Here is a 19,645-nt window from a genome sequence, read left to right on the forward strand (position 1 = left end):
TTGTGTTTGATTCTATTTTAATGTTTGTATATTTGTATATTTCAAATTGTATACTAATGCTTTTATGTCAAGCAGCTTTAAGTCCCCTTTAGGGAGATAAAATGAGGTACAAATACAAATAATAATAATAATAATAATAATAATAATAATAATAATAATAATATCTTAAGCAGTCCTCAGATAGTTACAGATAGTTACAATAAAACAGTAACAGCATTACAATCCATGGAAACCTTTCATTAAAAAGCATAAGCAAAAAGTAAAGCCAGCTGTCTCCAAGACACAGGGCAGTGAATCAATTCCAAGTTTTATTGCAAACTGTATCCAAGGTGCTGTGCCCTATTCCTAAAAAAGCTTCAGCACTCTGAAGTTTGGACTCAAGCCCAGTGTAAATTCACCATCACATCCTCATGGAAGCCACCTGCTGCTTCTGTTTACCAATTAAAGAAAATGAACAGTCAATGCCTGAGTAAACAGATATATCTTCAGCAAAAACAGGTAGTACTATTTTCATTGTTGACTGGAGGTATCTGGAAGCTGTTATTCATAATAAAAATTATGTTACCGGGCTCTAGTCACTAGTTCACAGTTTGGACCAATCCCTAACAAAGACTTTTAGAAACACTTTTAAATACGTGATTTACACTAGCGATTGCCAAGACATTCTGGACTTCAGTTCCCAGCATCCTCTCTCACTGGTCATTCCATGTTGGGGTTCTGGAGAGTTGAAATTCATACTACCTGGAGGATCACAGATAACTTAGACTTACATTTTTGGAAGAGTATAAAAAGTGTGAAAACGCCTGAGTGGGTGGATGAGAGAGCAGTGATAATCAAATGAGAGACACGATTCAAAGCATTACTGCCCATCCAATGATGCAAAGTGGAAAGTTTGCATTTGAACCAAAAAAAATCTGTGATCCAAATCAACCATGAGTTGTCATCAGTTTTTACTACACCATTCTTGAAAAAATGCCATAATTATTGCAATTTCAGGAATGCTATTGTGTTTTGAGTGTTGGAGTACAACTCTGGAGACCTGGGTTTGATTTTCTGCTTGAAACCTACTGGGTGATCTTGGGTGAGTCACACACTCTCAAACTCAGAAAGCCCTGTGATAAGTTTGCTTTAGTGTCGCCATATGTTTGAAATGATGCTAACAAACAGCTACAGCTCACATTCTGAACTTAACAAACATGCATTAAAACAGCTGTGTTGGTAGAAGTGTCAGTCATTTCCTAAACACTCTATGTGTCTATCTGACTATGTCTAAATAAAAAGAAACTTTAGCTGTTATGGCAGCTTTGACCTGTGAGGAAGGAGTCACTGCTGCAAAAAAACCCTAAAGCAATAAAAAATGATTTATGACCTTAGTTCAATCTAATTTTGTCTTATCTTTGTCTCTCTACAAGGTCACAATCCTCAAATGCACTACAAAACTATACTAACAAACAGAGGCCATGTAAAAATAACAGAAAGACCTAAATGTAGCATTATCCCAGGGTCTCTACCAACTTGCCTACAATTAAAATAGAAAAAACAATGGAGAGGCTGAAGTTACCAACATTTAGTTCTTGAAGTACTGGCAAGGTATATGAAGGAGAGTTGGGAAAGAGATAAAATTATCATCATCATCTACCATCTGTGATGCACAGAAGAGAAGATTTGTGTGAATATACAAATGTACTGACGCCTTCCAGTGCAACCTACTTGAAGGGTTAATTGGTCTTTGGATCCTTGTGAACTGCCATAACAAGAGGAGGAAATAGTTGAGGAAAGTCATTACCCTTCTTTTCTTCCTCCCCACCCACCAATCGCTGACAGTCCCCAAGATGGTTGCTTGAACAAATGAGATAGCTACCACTCTTCTTTCCTACCTGACACCAATAGGCTGGCTCTTGAGCTCGTAGAAGTTGTCACTGTTCAGGGAGAGGATATTCTCCAAGTCAATGTCGGCCACAATCCCAGACTCTGGGAGCACGGAATCGAGGCTGTTTGAAAAAACACACAAAAAAAGGATTGAGTCACCATGCTCACTATCTTTCAATTCTACAAGTGGTTATCTCTGTTGATGCATGCCTCTCTAAGGCTACCCCAAGACAATAGAAGACATAACTTTCATCATCTATAGCCATAGCCAGCATTACCAGCACTGCTCTTCCTTGGAGAGATCAGGTATGGTTTAATAACCTGCCAATTGGACTACTACTATGTGCTGTACGTGAGGTTCTCCTGAAATAATACTTTAACATTTTAGCTGGTATCAAGGGCACTGCCAGACTGTCACCTTCAGGACAGAACAGTCCACTCCAAAAGATGTATTTTGGTCTTGTTCTATTAGTACAGGTATGCCTCTTTATTTCTGATCCCACGTTTATTTATTTATTTATTTCCAGCATTTATACCCTGCCCTTCTCACCCAGGGGGACTCAGGGCGGCTTACAACAGTTGGCAACATTTAATGCCAAGAACATAATAATTAAAAAAAACAGTACATATCATCAACTAAAACTATAAAAATACATCATTAAAATAATTCTAACAATTAAAACATATGTAAATTAGATCCATTTGTCTAAAAACCTCATGCTTCAGCCTTCAATCGGACCATGTCGACGTTATCATATTACTCGTTAAAAGCTTGTGCACACAGCCATGTTTTCACAGCCTTTCTGAAACTGAAGTTCTTATGTCGAAAGCCATTTCTGACATGGGATTCACATGTTATATATACATCCAACTCAATCTACCATGCGCACCATTCAACCACAGAATTCAATGACTACCAACTAGGTATTCTCACAGTGAGCAAGGATTTCTCAGCAAACTTTTCAACCTGTGTTATATCCTTCACAGGGGGACCCTAAAAGGTTATAAAAATATTTTTGTAAAGCCAGGTATTTGGTACCGTCTTGTTTGTTTTAATTTTTTTTTTCCTGAAGGGTCTGCGATGGGAATTATATTAATAAATTATACCCACTTTTAAAAACAGCCTGCTCACTGCTTTTATTAATCTGATGGACTCCATGTGATGGCTTTTTAAAAATGTTTCTTGCAAGTTCATTTTTGCCCGTTTGTCAATCAATAACTATTGTTTTGGATCAGGCATGGGCAAACTTCGGTCTTCCAGAAGTTTTGGACTTCAACTCCCACAATTCCTAACAGCCGGTAAGTTGTTAGGAATTGTGGGAGTTGAAGTTCAAAATGCCTCGAGAGCCAAAGTTTGTCCATGCCTGTTTTGGATGCTGATTTAAATGTTGCTAGCTGTTGTTGATTTATTTGGAAAATCAATCAGACTTTATGACTAATTAATATTTACACACTAAACTCATATTCACAATTCCTTGACACGTTTCACTCATAACATGGGCCCCACTCTCTGAATAGAACTCCTTGCTATATCCATAATATACTCCCCAGCCCATTTTGTCTCCAGAAGTATCTGAAAACAACATATCAGAGCCATTCCACAAACTGATGTTACAACAACGCATATTTAGCTAATGCTGCTGTAGCATATTACTTGTAGTTTGTTAAAGCATATTCTTGGCTCTAGCCTATAAAGCCCTATATGGTTCTGGTCCAACTTACCTGTCCAAATAAATCTCCCTCTATGAGACTAAAAGAGCTTTGAGATTGGCTGGGGAGGCCCTGCTCTCGGTCCCAACTGCTTTGCAAGCACGTTTGGTGGGGACGAGAGACAGGGCCTTCCCAGTGGTGCCTAAAAGTAAGGATACTTGCTCATTTGGGTAGTTTTTGATTCAGTATTATAGAAGCAACAGGAAGGATGCTTTATAGAAGAGTTGATTAAATCAAGAAAGACAGGACAGAATTTGCAAGATACAAACAGTGAAGTTGATTACTGAGACTCCTGGAGACCTCTTGGAATCCATCTACACTGTAGGATTAATGAAGTTTGACAACACTTCTACTGCCATGGCTCAATGCTATAGCATCAGGGAAGTTACAGTTTTACAAGTGTTTAGCCTTCTATCCCAAATAGTGCTGGTGCATCACAAAACTATACATCTCATGTTTCCATAGTTGTCACTGAGCCGCGGCAGTTAAAGTGGTCTCAAATTGCATTAATTCTACAGTGTAGATGTGTTTGGTCAAAACTGATTTAAACTAAACAAAAATATCCCTTAAAAGTTTGGTAAGTTTATCCACAGTTTAACAAGGAGATGATTCAGGACCAATTTCACATTGACTGGGCAAGTTATATAAAGGCAACCTGTCTTTAAAGAAAATGCTGATGTTGCAACTCCCTAATAAACTGATCTTTCATTACTGTCTTGGCATCATGTTACAGACTATCCAGACAAACACAGCTCTGTGACCAGAGTGCCATGGTCACCATACTTGAGATAAGCTGCCATTACAACAAGAACAGAAAACCTGGCAATTACCAATGTCCTCGCATACTAGACTCTATTATGAATCTAATGAAAAATGGCGCAAACTGAGATAGGAAAAAGGAGAGAGGAAAACATTCATTTTCAGTCTGAACAATCATATTGGGAAATTTTACCAGCAGTACCATTTCAGAATGCCAGTGACATAGGCAAAATGAAGAGTCAGGAATTATTAGGAAAGATACTAAGAATAAATGTTTTTGTGGCATTATATAAATCTACAGTAATACAATCAAGTTGCCTGTCACAAAAGAGTACTGCAATAACAGAAAATATACAGGAAAATAGTAAATTGATCTCACAGGTAATATTAATAGTAATAATAATTTTAGTTTTACCCACCTCTCCTCTTGGCTTGAGGCAGGTTACAAAACAATTAAAATACACAAGCACAGCAGGAACACTACAAATACACACACTAAAACATACCTCCATAAAAGTTACACACCAAAACATATCTCTACAAAATACATACTAAAACACACAAAACAGAGGTCAAACAAAGGCCACTTAAAATTCATGTTTAAAAATTAGGTCTGCCAGAAGAGATAGGTCTTTACATAGTTTTTAAAGCTCAACAGCTCATTTAGCTGTCACAGGCAGGTCATTCCATAGTCATGGGGTAGCCGATGAAAAGGTCCTCTGGGTGGTAGTTGCCAGTCGGATAGGAATGAAAAGAAAAATCATCTTTACCAAGATGGAATTGCCACTTATTTATAAAGTAAGATATAATCCAAGAACCGATATAGTGTAGTATTTGAATACTGATTAGGGGTCTGGAGACCTGAGTTCAAATCCACATTCAGCCAGGAAACCCATCGGGTGGCTTTGGATAAGTCACTCTCTCTCAGTCTCAGAGGAAAACAAGAACAAACCTATTCTGAACAAATCTTGGCAACACAGAACATCGAGAAAACCAAAGTGCTCTTCCAACAGGCACCCGCCAATCCCTCTGCAAGGCCAAAAATACAGATTAATGATGTAACATTAGAAAATGTTGACCATTTCCACTACCTTGGCAGCCACCTCTCCACAAAAGTCGACATTGACACTGAAATACAACACCGTCTGAGCTCTGCGAATGCAGCATTTTTCCGGATGAAGCAGAGAGTGTGTTTGATAATCGGGACATCCATAGAGATACCAAGGTGCTTATTTATAAAGCCATTGTCCTCCCAACTCTGCTATATGCTTGTGAAACGTAGACGGTCTACAGACGTCACACTCAACTCCTGGGACGAAGCCATCAGCATTGCCTCAGAAAAATCCTGCAAATTTCTTGGGAAGACAGGCAGACAAATGTCAGCGTGCTGGAAAAAGCAAAGACCACCAGCACTGAAGCAATGCTCCTACGCCATCCGCTGGACTGGCCACATTGTCCGAATGCCCGATCACCATCTCCCAAAGCAGTTACTATACTCCCAACTCAAGAACGGAAAACAAAAAGTTGGTGGACAGGAAAAGAGATTTAAAGATGGGCTTAAAGCCAACCTTAAAAACTGTGGCATAGACACTGAGAACTGGGAAAACCTGACCCTTGAACGCTCCAACTGGAGGTCAGCTCTGACCAGCAGTGCTCTGGAGTTCGATGAGGCACGAATGGAGGGCTTAAGGGAGAAACGTGCCAAGGGGAAGGTGTGAAAAGCCAACCCTGACCGGGACTGCCTTCCACCTGGAAACCAATGTCCTCACTGCGGGAGAATATGTAGATCAAGAATAGGTCTCTTCAGCCACCTATGGACCCCCAAGACACCAGAATAGGAGGACCATCATCCCCGGCCTATGAGGGATCACCTAAGTAAGGTAGTAAGTGACAGTCCATCTTTGGGGCACCAGAAATGACTTAAAAGCACTCAACAAAAACAATGATCAACATAGGGAAGAAAATGATGTAGCCCTTCAGTTGTAATTGCACTACAATGCTCAAAATTCTTCATTATTGGTTATGCTGGCTATGCTGAGGCTTCTGTGAACTGAAGTCCAACAACATCTAGAGATCTAGATGACTATCACTCCTGGACTAAGAGGAAAACAGCAACTTACATGAATATGATCGGAGCAGACAGAATGATCAAGAATGAATTAGTCTGTCTCAGAACACCAGGATGGAAGGACTGTGATTGTGTAAGAACTAGTGACATCTTATGTTACATATAGGACAGAACCCTGTTTTCTTCTGTAATAGATGTCACTTGATCATCAAAAATGGTGGGACACTTAACTTAGGTAGTTTTAAAAACTGATTAGACTTGTATTTCTTTAAGGCGTCTATTGATGTCATCTACACATAACAACTGCTAACAAATTTGTTGTATTCAGTAGTAATATATATTAAATTGCTAGGAATTGTGAGTTTTTTTATCTACCTTACTCTAAAACACATCTGACAGCCCATGCCTAGTAACAGGAGGACTGACTAGGTGGACACTTGCACTGTAAAATTAATGCAGTTTGACACGACTCTAACTGCCATTACTCAATACTATGAAATCACAGGACTTTTTGTTTCACAACAGCCAAAGAGTGCTGGTGCCTCACCAAACTCCAACTCCTAGGATTCAATGGCATTGAGTCATGGCAGTTAAAGTGGTATCAAACTGCATTAATTCTATGGTGTAGATGTACCCTTAGCCTGACCAGCAAGGTAATTCTCAGGTATTTAGTAGAGCCTGGAAACATGATTCCCAGAATCCTTCAGCAAGCAGAGTTATTCTAGTTGTGAGATTCTGGGAGTCAAAGAGTAACATTTCCAAGCTTTCTGCTGGGCACTTGTGATATGAAGATTATATATCATAATTCTGTTCGTTTAAATCATTTGTCTCACTACCAAAGATGCTAAAAATAAATGTACAGTATTTATTATCTATGCCATATTCACTTACATTCCAGATTAGTCTGACATCTCAGTAGCCAAACCACACGTTTTCCAAGACACCTTCTCTCATCAGCACCCACAACAACGACAGCAGCAAAGTGAGAGACAGAGAAGCCGAGCAACTAAGAGCGAACAAACTCAGCTGCTAGGAATACCCAACTCCACAAAGCACTAAAACCAAGGGAGGAAAGTTAATTTTTGTATGGAACTGGCAGCCAAAGATTTAAGAATGAACAATGGAGAAAATAAGAACAAGATTGCTCTCACAGAGAGGAAAGAATAGGCCACTTGGCGTGACCAGGTGAAGGATTAGAAAAGCAGGAGGGGAAATTCTCTACCAATGTCTCAAGTATGAGGAAGTGGCAAACAGACTTTCACTACACACCAGCGAGAACTACATTGTTTCAGTATGGGAAGAAAGAAAAATAATTTGACCCAGAAATGGTAAATATGGAGGTGAAAACCCACCTCATGGTGATGAGACTACACCTCATCTTTCCTTTCTAGCTTGTTCAAAGGCCCATTTAACAGGCCCATTTTCATTCCAAAAGTGCTCAGTGCTTCAGAAATTCAGAAAAGCTTTAATGAAAATGCATAAAACCACATAGAAACACAGGCTGTGACAAACAAAATAAAACCCAAGTCATTTAAAATCTGTAAAAAAATATGCATATGACACTATTTCTTAGCAATAATGACCACTCTAGTTAATTAATAAGGACAGTTTATATTAAACAAATTAACTTACTTGAATGGCTTTTCCCATTAGGAAATTCCGTGGACCTTATTAATTTTAGGTCTTTCTGGGACCAGTTTTCTTCCTGCTTGCTTGGTGCCTTTAATGCCTTTGCTTTTGGTTTCTTGCTTTTTCATATCGCACTAGCAGGGTAAGACCTTTTGTAAGCATTATAAAAAATGTGCCTGGTAGAGGGCAGATCAACAATATTTCTAATAATGCTTTCAAAGGTACAGTTTAAGCTTTCAAATAGTTTAACACACATGAAATTCAAGGTTTGTTGGCTCTCCAGTGTTGTTGTTATATTCCAGTCTCCTGCCCCCAATCTCAGCCAGCTAGGTCAAGGCTGGGAAATGATGAGAGTTGGAGCCCAGTACCATCAAAAGGAGTAGATTTCTGCATCCTTGGACTAATCTTTGAAAAAAGTCTTATATAGAAGGCTGGTAATATTATTTTGATATACTGATGTAGAGAGAGGGAGTGATAGAAAGTTGTGACAAAAGTAATAAATCAACTATGGGATCTTTTGCTTCAGTGTCATAACCATTATGCCTAGATCCCCATATGCACAAGACCAGTAACCACAATTTGAATTACACACATCTGCAAGTCCTCCACTGTGAGTCTACAGTCAACTTCCAGTGGAGCTCATTAATTTATTTGTTCATGATTATCTGAGGTTTTGCATATCCATGCAAAGTCCTAAAACATATCCCCTGTTATATTCCATGTGAGTTGTGTAAAAGGAATCTACTGCCTATTCATTCCCTATCTGGAATTCTTTTGAACTGAATATTTCATTCTCCAAAGAAGGACTGAAACTAAGGAGTTATAGACTCTGGTATTCATTAGTGGTCTCCCATCCAGATACTAACTGCAGCTGATATTAAGTCCAGTGCAACAACATTTTAGATCCTCCAAATGTATCACATCCTATCTAATCTTGGAAGCTGAGAAGGTCTGGCTCTAATCAGTTTATGGATGTGAGACCACCAATGAATACCAGCTACTGTAGACTATATTTCAGAAGCAGGAACTAACAAAACTATACCTTAGTGTTCCTTACCTAAGAAAATCCTATGAAAATCTTGGGAGTTGCTATAGGTTGACAGGGAGCTTGAAGGCACACACACACACACACACACTTTAATTATTTAAGTACAATATTTTTAACCTGAGCTCTCAGAACTGTGCAGGTCTAAAACAATTCCAGATAAAAACAATAAAGTAATTTAAATATAATTAAAACATATTAAAACAAATTATAAAGAGTCCCAAAGGCTAAAATAGTTTAAACCATGCATGTGTGTGGATGTGCCTTCAAGTCATCTGTAGACATATGGCAGCCCCATGAATTTCTGAGGGTTTTCTCAGCAAGGAATACACAGAGGTGGTCTTGCCAGTTCCTTCCTTTGAAATAGATCCCAGGACACCTAGCAAAATGAGAATACTGGTAATTAGGCTCTGACAGCAGAAGTCCCAAACATCTAGATGACCAAAGGATGAGATTGAAACTATCTGTGATAAGAATTACAGGAAAGAAGAATGCTAGCAAGACTCCACTATCTGTGACTATCAGTAACAATGTAATCTGTGTAGTAATCCTGTATGCTGATGGATGGAGGCAGTGAGACTTCTTTACTGTATTCTTCTGAAATAAATCTATCACCCATAAGGGAAAGGGGAGTGGGAGGAAATATATCTAGTCAACTTATTTTGGGCCAGACTTTAAGGAGACTCCATTAGAAACCAGGAGTTAAATGGGAAAAATATGTCATGCTTTACATTGTAAATACATTGGTTTGGGTCAAGGACCCCACGTGTATATTAAAATCTATGATGCTCAAGTCCCATTACATACAATGGTGTAGTAAAATAATGTCCCTTATATAAATTTGTAAAATCAAAGTTTGCTTTTTAGAATGATTGCTTTCAAATATTTTCAAGCTGTGGATGGCTGAAAACGCATGGATGAACAATCCATGTACACACAGAGCCAATGTACATTGTGCACAAATTATAGGCAACATAAGTTATAGATCACCCAAATGACTTTGCTGGTACTGCACCACCTGACATCTATCAGGAAGTAGCAGCCTGTACTGAAAGGGCCAAGGCATTGATGTCTCAATGCCTTGTCCCATCCTCTGTTCGGATATCAGCCAGCATGCCAACGCCTTAAATCAAGAAACATCTTCCTAAGATCCACAGAGATACTCGCAGGAACACCTCAGCAAGCAAGACTCCAAAAGTGGCTAAAACCCGGAAGCTCAATCCATGGCTGATACCAGATGAGAAACCTCCCCCCTGAGCACACAGAAGACTGGGCGACTTGGAAGGCACTGAACAGATTGCGCTCTCGTACCATGAGATGTAGAGCCAGTCTTAGGAAATGGGGCTACAAAGTGGAGTCCACAACATGCAAGTGTGAAGAAGAGCAAACCACAGATCACTTACTACAATCCAATCTGAGCCCTGCCACAAACACAACGGAGGACCTTCTTACACTGACACCAGAGGCACTCCAAGTGGCCAGCTTCTGGTCAAAGGAAATCTAGCATAATGCCAGGTTTTTAACTTTGTTAGTGTTTTTAAATACATTATAACTGTATTCTACATTTGCTTCTGATACAATACATACACAAATGAGATTTGATAACCAGGCATCTTCCCATAGCTATTTTGTAATGCTTCCACTGTGATGTGTCTACAGTGTTTTCTATTCCCCAAAGGAGAGTCAACCATAACACAAGGAGCAGACACCTCAGTCAGGCAGCAGCAGCTGATAGTAGTGTGGTGGACACAATTTCAGTGGTGACGGTGAATCTGCTCCAGGTGTGACCTCTATCCCACAAACAGGCTTAGCACCTTGAATAGATCCTAGGCTAACACCTGTAATGTTTCACACACCCAGTGACATGGAGATCACCATCCAACACTGTATAGGAAGTGCCTTGCTCCTCCTAGTCGCTGTGAGCAACTAGGAGTTGATTTACTGAACAGCACAGAAAGGGAGCATATGATTGGGACTATAAGCCCAGTCAGCACAGTCAATGACAAGACATTGTGGGTACTGTAATTCAAATTATCTGGAAAGTCAAACGGTCCTCAGTTTTGCTGAAGTCTTATGTTGGAAAAGGCTATGGAGGGAGGATAAGTGAAATATTTTAAGCCCTCTAGAAAGTACTACATAAAACATTAATCCCTCTATCAGTGCTATGCAAATAGTATTTCATGGACTGGGCCAGTCCCCAACCATTGAGAGAAAGAAGCAATTGTAGTCCATGGACACAAAATATGCTTAATACCTGACACACGCCTTTTAGGAAAAAGTGAGATCAGTGAAAGAACTTAGCTTTGATTTAAGTCAAGCTTTTACAGTTTCAACGTGTTAAGGCAATAGATCTGATTTTTGAAGCTAATCAGGATCAGCCATTGTTAGTACTTGAATGGAAGACTGACCATGAACTTGAAAGGAAGACTGTCTATATATCTATATATATAAAAGGATAAAGTTGCGGGCGCAGTGACTATAACAACAAAACTAAACATCCCAGAAATACGAAATTTGGCAACACAATGCAAAACGCTTGCCTCCAGGTTACAACAACACAACCACACCACAAAACCACAATCCAGACCCACAACACTCACAACAACGCATCATGCGATAACAACACAACTAAACGCCCCAGAAATACAAAACTTGGCAACACAATGCAAAAGCCTTGCCTCCCAGTTGTAACAACACAACCACACCACAAAACCACACAGGACCCACAAAACTCACAACAACGCATCGTGACTATAACAATACAACTAAACGCCCCAGAAATACGAAACTTGGCAACACAACGCAAAAGCCTTCCCTCCAGGTTGTAACAACACAACCACACCACAAAACCACAATCCGGACCCATAAAACTCACAACAATGCATCGTGACTATAACAACACAACTAAACGTCCCAGAAATACGAAACTTGGCACACAACTAAACGACCCAGAAATATAAAACTTGACAACACAACGCAAAAACCTTGCCTCCCGGTTGTAACAACACAACCACACCACAAAACCACTATCCGGACCCACAAAACTCACAACAATGCATTGTGACTATAACAACACAACTAAACACCCCAGAAATACGAAACTTGGCACACAACTAAACGTCCCAGAAATACAAAACTTGACAACACAACACAAAAGCCTTTTCTCCCGATTGTAACAACACAACTACACCACAAAACCACAATCCGGACCCACAAAACTCACAACAACGCATCGTGACTATAACACAACAAAACGCCCCAGAAATACAAAATTTGACAACACAACGCAAAAGCCTTGCCTCCCAGTTGTAAGAACACAACCACAACACAAAACCACAATCCGGACCCACAAAACTCACAACAACGCATCATGACTATAACAACACAACTAAACGCCCCAGAAATACAAAACTTGGCAACACAACACAAAAGCATTCCCTCCCGATTGTAACAACGCAACCACACCACAAAAACACAATCCGGACCCACAAAACTCACAACAATGCATCGTGACTATAACAACACAACTAAACGCCCCAGAAATACAAAACTTGGCACACAACTAAATGACCCAGAAATACAAAACTTCGCAACACAACACAAAAGCCTTGCCTCTCAGTTGTAACAACACAACCACACCACAAAACCACAATCCAGACCCACAAAACTCACAAAAACACATTGTGACTATAACAAATACAACATTTGACAACACAACTCATCCACCTCCCCAATCCCTACATTCACACTTGGCCTACAAAAAAACAATTACAATAATAACAATGACAACAACAACAACAACAACAATAAGAATCAACACCATCACAGGCAAGAAACAGCCAGGCACTGAGGCTGAGAGGCCAGTCAGTGCTAAACTGGCCCTCCAAAAAACAATACAGTAGCATCTAACTTATCCAACCTTTATAATCACTACAACAACAATAATAATAAACACCTACACAGGCAAAACAAAAACAAAAAAAGACTATTGTACCACAATAAAAATATAAACCGCACTCAGCAGAATCAGACATTACAATTAACAACAAACCAAAGACAACAGGGATCTCAAGCAATTATCAATCAACACAAAAATTGAACAAGGTAACAGACTTCAAATACTACTACTAATGTGAGTATAAAGAAGGGTGGAGGTCACAGCATCAATACAACCTAATGTAGACTGACCAACACCACAAGACTAAGCCACAGCAACGCGTGGCCGGGCACAGCTAGTCTATATATATAAAAGAGTGATGGCATCACAGCGACTCACAAAACAACAAAAGTACAGGCCCCGCAACCTCGAAATTTGACAACACAACCCATCATCCATGCCTCCAGGTTGATACAACAAAAAGAAAAGAAAAACAAAGTCCTAATTAGAGGGAGAGCAATAATTTTTTTTTAATCCAACTGTTGCCAGTTTAGAGAGCTAATCTCTGCCCACTTCGTCTCCTAGCAACCAACTCCTAGCAAGCCAAGAGACAGCCAGGGTTCAGTTAGGGGACAGGCAGACTTAGGCTATCTAATTTGCACTGGATTATATAGCAGTGTAGACTCAAGGCCCTTCCACACAGCTATATAACCCATTTATAATATTATATTATCTGCTTTGCACTGGATTATCTTGACTCCACACTGCCATATAATCCACTTCAGTGGGCATTTTATACAGCTGTGAAGAAAGGTCCTCATATAATCCAGTTCTAAGCAGATAATATAAGATTATCAATAAACAGTAGACTCTCACTTATCCAACATAAACAGGCCGGCAGGATAAGTGAATATGTTGGATAATAAGAAGGGATTAAGGAAAAGCCTATTAAACATCAAATTAGGTAATCGTTATACAAATTAAGCACCAAAACATCATATTATACAACAAATTTGACAGAAAAAGTAATTCCATGCGCAGTAATGCTATGTAGTAATTACAGTAGAGTCTCACTTATCCAATGTTCTGGATTATCCAATGCATTTTTGTAGTCAATGTTTTCAATATATCATGATATTTTGGTGCTAAATTCATAAATACAGTAATTACTACATAGCATTACTGTGTATTGAACTACTTTTTCTGCCAAATATGTTGTCTAACATGATATTTTGGTGCTTCATTTGTAAAATCATAACCTAATTTGATGTTTAATAGGCTTTTCCTTAATGCCTCCTTATTATCCAACATATTCCCTTATCCAATATTCTGCCAGCCCGTTTATGTTGGATAAGTGAGACTCTACTGTACTGTATTTACAAATTTACCACTAAAATATCACAATGAATTTAAAACACTGACTACAAAAACATTGATTATGAAAAGGCAGACTGCGTTGGATAATCCAGAACATTGTATAAGTGAATGTTGGATAAGTGAGATTCTACTTTAATATGAAATAATTACTGGGATAGAATAATGCAGAACAATATAATCTCTGAAACCAGGACAGTAAATAAACAGGGGAATTCCACACAGGAAACAATCAGGGCCAGCTAACACCTCCCAACAAAGTATTCCCATCATCAGAGTCTGGAAAATCCTCTGTTTTCTCAGGGGTTCAGACAGTAGAATCACATAAAATATCGCAAACAACACCACTCTGAAAACAAGGGAATTCCAAACAGGAAAGAATCAGGGCCAGCTAACACCTCCCAACAAAAAATTCACTCAGGGAGGAAACAGCCAGGCTTTAAAGCTGCAAGGCCATTGCATCCTAATCATTTTCCTAATTGCAGCATTCATATTTGCGTCCAACAGGGAAAAAAAACCATTCAGAAATATTGTATATTCACAACCTTTAGGAAATAATATCCCCTGATGGCGCAGCGTGTTAAAGCACTGAGCTGCTGAACTTCTGGACCGAAAGGCCACAGGTTTGAATTGGGGGAGCGGAGAGCCCCCACTGTTAGCCCCAACTTCTGCCAACCCAGAAGTTCAAAAACATGCAAAACATGAGTGCATCAATAGGTACTGCTCCGGCGGGAAAGTAACGCCGCTCCATGCAGTCATCCCACATGACCTTGGAGGTGTCTACGGACAACGCCGGCTCTTGGGCTTAGAAATGGAGATGAGCCCCAACCCCCAGAGTCAGACATGACTGGACTTAATGTCAGGGGAAAACCTTTACCCTTTACCTTAACTACCACCAATTCCTCAATACTTTATTTCCCATACCACCATACTTCGCCACAGCAACGCGTGGCCGGGCACAGCTAGTGTATATATATATGTGTGTGTGTGTGTGTGTCTAATATTTATTCAAAGAATCAAACCTACAGTCCAACAATCAAACAAAGACATACAGTATACCAGGTTCTATAGGCTACATTTCAGAGGAACTTGCAACATCACCTCTGAGTATTCCTTGCCTAAGAAACTCCCTGGCCCCTGGTGGTGGCGCAGTGTGTTAAAGCGCTGAGCTGCTGAACTTGCAGACCGAAACGTCCCAGGTTCAAATCCCGGGAGCGGAATGGGCGCCCGCTATTAGCCCCAGCTCCTGCCAACCTAGCAGTTCGAAAACATGCAAATGTGAGTAGATAAATAGGTACCGCTCCAGCGGGAAGGTAACGGCGCTCCATGCAGTCATGCCAGCCACATGACCTTGGAGATGTCTACAGACAACGCCGGCTCTTTGGCTTAGAAATTGAGATGAGCACCAACCCCCAGAGTTGGTCACGACTGGACTTAACGTCAGGGGAAAACCTTTACCTTTTTACCTTAAGAAACTCCCACATAATGGAATTGCCATACATTCACAGGTGACTTGTGCATAATGTAAACATATATCAGAGTTGCAATGTTTAACCAGTTAATCTAATATTTCAATTCTGATCAAGCAAATACACATTTTGTTAAAAGTTTATTTTTCATCTAGAATAATACTTAAAAATATGTCTAGATTTACAGTGCAATCCTTTATTTACTCAGAAGAATGCCCCCTGAATTCAATACCATGTAGTCCGCTCCACAGTACAGGATGTTCGTAATTCCAAACCTTAATCCATCCCTAAAGAACAACACCAAAATCTAGCACATGTACAGAAACTACTGGCACAAAAACCATCCAGACTCTTCCACTGTCCCAGCTTGTGTAGTCTGCACCAAGTCTTTCTAAAAACATCAGTTTACATTTTCCTTAATGCAGTACAAAATACAAAATTTGTGCCCGGACTGATCACTGGATAAGTACATTAATTCCAGACACCTTCTCCAAAAATAAATCTAGTTTCTTTGTTTTCCATGGCCACCAAATTAGGAGTGAAAAAACACTCTCAAAAAGATCCTCTGAAGATGCCAGCTAGATGCGGACAAAACATCAGAAGAAAATGCTAGAACACAGCCATACAGCCCAGAAACCGCACAAGATCCCACTTTCAAAAAGTACTATACACTTACCATAGTTATAGAAGGACAGCCTTGGAAAGTAGTGACTACATGAAATGGAGGCAAAAGGCACCAAATAACCAGTAGGACCCAAATATAAAAAATAAAAAATGCCTTTTGCACAATGGAGTTATAACATTTTGATGCCACTTTTGAGTACTGTGGATCCTGGGATTTGCCGTTTAGGGAGACACTGGAGCTCTCAATAATTCAAAGTAACCCTGCAAACTTTTCAGAATTCCATAGGATGAAGCCATAGCTATCAAACAAGAATCATAGCACACTAGTTGTACAATATCAAAGGGCATTGATGTAGCACCTACACACATTGTTTTTTGTTCACTGATAATACAGCTTAATGCTGCAACCTGAAGCATGAAACAGTTAACCGTGATGCAAAATTTAAATAGCAGTTCTGAACCTCCAAGGAAATCCCCATGGTTACCACTCCTACAAATACAGACCTGTAAACAAATACCACAGCACACCAGACATTGCAACAAATAAAACTCCCTTCTCCCTTTAATCCTATAAAACTTTTACCTGAACCTGTCTTACAGAAAATACTTCAAAAGAAGCATCCCAAGATGAACAGACACACGTTTCAAAAGTAAAATTCATCATTAGTGTTTATTAATAATAGCAAGCTTTAGGGATAGAAGCTGTCAATGACAGATCAACTACACATTTAGCAAAGTTGGTATTAGCTACTGCTAATAAGGAATTTAAAAGTTAGTAAAGCAGTGTTTGTGTCTCAGAACAAACAGAAACTTCTGTTTGATTAAAGCTACAGAGCCAGACTGCTTTCACTACTGAGAAGAACAGGGCAACATGATCTATGCCTGGCTTTGGCATGATGCTCATCAATTAATCAACCTATTAAAAAGCAGGTAAACTAGAAATTTTTTGTGACAGTCACTATCATCCCATGAAACTCCACATCATAGAAGTTTATAGAAATAAAAATACTTGGTATACATTATCTTTCCAACAATACTGTGAAGCATACTTCCCCAACCAGCTGCCTGTAACTCCCAGTAACCCCAATGAATTTGCACAACTGGATGGGGACAATGGGAGGTGTAGTCTACTCATCCAGCAAGGAGAGGAAAGCTGTTATGAGATGTCATCGTCATGATCCAGAAAATAGATTCATACTTGTTAATGGTACAGATCTATGAATTGTTTGATAAGAAGTAAATCCCAAGATCGGGCAGGAGCTGGAACCTTTAGGGCAGGGGTGTCAAACTCATGTTCACTGAGGGCCACATCAGCCATATTTTTGTTTCCAAAGGGGCATTGAATCCATGAAGAGAAAATTAGTGGTTACAGAAGGCCAACTATAGTGTGTTTACATAGTGGTTGGTGCTTTTTGTTTTTAACCCAATTTGGATCCCTAGATGTTATTGAACAACTCCCATTATTTCTGATTATCCGCCATGTAAATGGAGGATAATGGAAATTGCAAGCCAACTGCATTTGAGGCTCTGAGGCTGGGAAAAGGTTAAAGCACATTTAAAGTAAGACATAATATCCACAAGCCTTGTATCTAAATTCAAACGCCACTATTCTGACTAAACAGAAACAACTACAGCCTTCCAGATCTTACTGTATCCCAACTCTCATCATAGAACCATAGAATCATAGAATAGTAGAGTTGGAAGAGACCTCATGGGCCATCTAGTCCAACCCCCCGCTAAGAAGCAGGAAATCGCATTCAAAGCACCCCCGACAGATGGCCATCCAGCCTCTGCTTAAAAGCTTCCAAAGAAGGAGCCTCCACCACAGTCCGGGGGAGAGAGTTCCACTGCCGAACAGCCCTCACAGTGAGGAAGTTCTGCCTGATGTTCAGGTGGAATCTCCTTTCCTGTAGTTTGAAGCCATTGTTCCGTGTCCTAGTCTGCAGGGCAGCAGAAAACAAGCTTGCTCCCTCCTCCCTATGACTTCCCCTCACGTATTTGTACATGGCTATCATGTCTCCTCTCAGCCTTCTCTTCTGCAGGCTAAACATGCCCAGTTCTTTAAGCCTCTCCTCATAGGGCTTGTTCTCCAGACCCTTAATCATTTTAGTCACCCTCCTCTGGACGCTTTCCAGCTTGTCAACATCTTCCTTCATCTGCGGTGCCCAAAATTGGACACAGTATTCCAGATGTGGTCTGACCAAGGCAGAATAGAGGGGGAGTAGGACTTCCCTGGATCTAGACGCTATTCCCCTATTCAGCTCCAGTCATGATGACTAAGGATGAGGAATATGGGAGTTGTAGTCCCGTACCTGAAGGACCACATAAAACAATACGGTGGGCCAGATTTCTGCACATTCACTTTAGGGTATTTAGGCCCTTGGGATTCGCTCTCAAATAAATACACCCAGAAGGCATCTGTGGTTTAGGAGTTAAGATGGAATGTGAACTGTGCCCTTCCCAGAAAGGAAGACACTACAAAGCTCATGCCAAGGAGTTACAAAAGTCCTCCAGAATAGAGATCATACCAGTACAATTTCTCAATAGGACTAACGAAACATACAATTCTGGAGGGGGCAGGTGAAGAGGGAAAACCTCCTCCCTGAAATTACTGCATGGGTGCCTTTGAAGTTGACCCAAGAAAACCCGATCGAAATGAATAGGATAATGAGCATAGCTGAGACTGGCAAGCCAACACCTCAAAAAAATCCCAAAAGAGTGTGACAGGGGCTTGTGTAAAACCTAAAAAGCATTACTCCTTCTCAATACTGATCACTATTTCTAAACATATTACAAAGTGGCAAAGAATGACAACCTAATGTAGAGGTTTGAGCACTAGAAGACAATTCTGGATTTGAATCCTCATTTCAGCATACTGGGTGACCTTAGGCAAGTCACACTCTCTCAGCCTCAGAAGAAGACATGGTAAACCCCTTTCTGAACATATCTTGCCAAGAAAAACCCCTGATAGGTTCACCTTAAGGTTGCCATAAACATGAGAGCAAACACAACAATTACGGTGTTGTGGCAACAACCTTGGGAATGGGCAGATCCATTTTCAAACCACCATTCTCCCAGTCACCATCACTTGCCAAAGAAAACCTCAGTTTAGACCAGTGGTTCTCAACCTGGGGTCCCCAGATATTTTTGGCTTACAACTCCCGGAAATCCCAGACAGTTTATCAGCTGTTAGGATTTCTGGGAGCTGAAGGCCAAAAACA

General features: G+C 40.0%; 1 protein-coding gene across 1 annotated transcript in view; it reads right to left on the reverse strand.

The window, feature by feature from the left end:
- Nucleotides 1-19,645, reverse strand: part of tfe3 (transcription factor binding to IGHM enhancer 3) — a 57,119-nt gene that overhangs the window by 19,959 nt on the left and 17,515 nt on the right. The window contains exon 2 of the mRNA XM_008118379.3: nucleotides 1,878-1,991. Within this exon, the coding sequence (XP_008116586.1) occupies nucleotides 1,878-1,991 (114 nt within the window). The remainder of the gene's footprint in view (nucleotides 1-1,877; nucleotides 1,992-19,645) is intronic.

This window comes from Anolis carolinensis, chromosome 2 (genome assembly GCF_035594765.1).
Source record: "Anolis carolinensis isolate JA03-04 chromosome 2, rAnoCar3.1.pri, whole genome shotgun sequence".
Classification (NCBI taxonomy): Eukaryota; Metazoa; Chordata; class Lepidosauria; order Squamata; family Dactyloidae; genus Anolis; species Anolis carolinensis.